A 1,238-nucleotide genomic window follows, 5' to 3' on the forward strand; every position below is an offset into this window, starting at 1 on the left:
TGCTGAAATATTCCAGATGCCAATGCTTGATAAGAATGGGCCTTGCAAGGTGCATTGTGATTTTCTCATGATCGCGGCGGCTCCTATAATCCATTCGAAGGACCTATCGCAGTACGTACCCTACAGGGGATCACCCACTGAAACATTTGGTACCTACCGATCTCACACCGAGAAATCGGTAGGTACCGATCGGATTTAGTGGGCACGTACCTGAGGCAGGTCATAAAGGTTGCCTGTCCGTGCTGCGCTCCAAGTCCACCCCTAAATCCAGGCCCCTCTACTTGATCATCAATGACAAGACTTAATTTGCTTTTTGCAAGGTAGACGTGTTCCCGACTGCGGGAGCGACTTAAAAGTGCAGGTGTACTTGCATGGGAGCTTTGCTCAAAGTTATCACTACCCCGGGAGCAAGCCACGGCGACAAACCCCACCATCACCCCACGCCACGGTGCCCTCCACGTCCCCACCAACCCAACGACACACTACCTACGAGTCTGGCGACTTTGGGGTGCATCCCTCCCGTTTCACAACACTGTTCCTCCGCCCCTTCTCGAGACCAATCCGGTTCGCCAGCAAAGGACAGAACCTGTTGCGCTGGCAGCCGCAGGTTCTCTCCCGGACACATCGCCAACGCATGATTTATCCCTCGGCTCGATCCATCTGTAACTTTGCGCGTCCACTGCCTGTCGTCGAAGCGAATTCCCAAAATTGCTACTGGTGTGTACTATCCAAACACAAGACGTCTGCTACATGTTCTGCAACTTGGCTGGCCATTGCTGACCCCTTTAGTTCCCGACTTTGTGTGGATTCGGGGTACCTCGCATGGTTTGCCCGACCTCCAGGTAGTTCTCGACATCAACACTCCAACCGTGCGTGGTCTCATCTCGAAAGCGGTCCGTCCTGGCTTACTCGATTTTCACCGAGACATTGATAACGCGAACGGCGACAGGTACGCGGAGATGAAGACCGTATGCGACGATCCCGAAGACCATACAATCCGCGGTTGGTACAACGGCTCGGAGAAGGTCAAAGCTAGGATTTTGGACCTCAAAAAGCTCACGCAAGACCAATTCAATGATACTCTTGACGCCGAGGAGGAGGATGGATACCACGAGCATGGACAGGAGGCAGGGCAAGATGGAGGGAATTTCCAAGAATACAGGGACTCGAGTTTGGACTTCAACAAGAAAAGCTCTGCGTTTGTTCCGCTTGAGGAGGCGCCTGCCCATGGATGGTGA

The 1,238-nt window shown here is 53.2% G+C and overlaps 1 protein-coding gene across 1 annotated transcript; it reads left to right on the forward strand.

Annotated features, from left to right (window-relative positions):
* Window positions 1-67: 67 nt before the first annotated feature.
* On the forward strand, window positions 68-1,238 carry CGGC5_v017334 (uncharacterized protein; the record flags this gene model as incomplete). The annotated part of the gene is made up of 3 exons (XM_032026784.2): window positions 68-178; window positions 696-741; window positions 790-1,238. 3 exons carry the CDS (start codon window positions 68-70, stop codon window positions 1,236-1,238), a joined length of 606 nt encoding a protein of 201 aa, XP_031876797.2.

This window comes from Colletotrichum fructicola, assembly GCF_000319635.2.
Source record: "Colletotrichum fructicola Nara gc5 chromosome Unknown KSG_Nara_v1_contig12, whole genome shotgun sequence".
Taxonomy (NCBI): domain Eukaryota; kingdom Fungi; phylum Ascomycota; class Sordariomycetes; order Glomerellales; family Glomerellaceae; genus Colletotrichum; species Colletotrichum fructicola.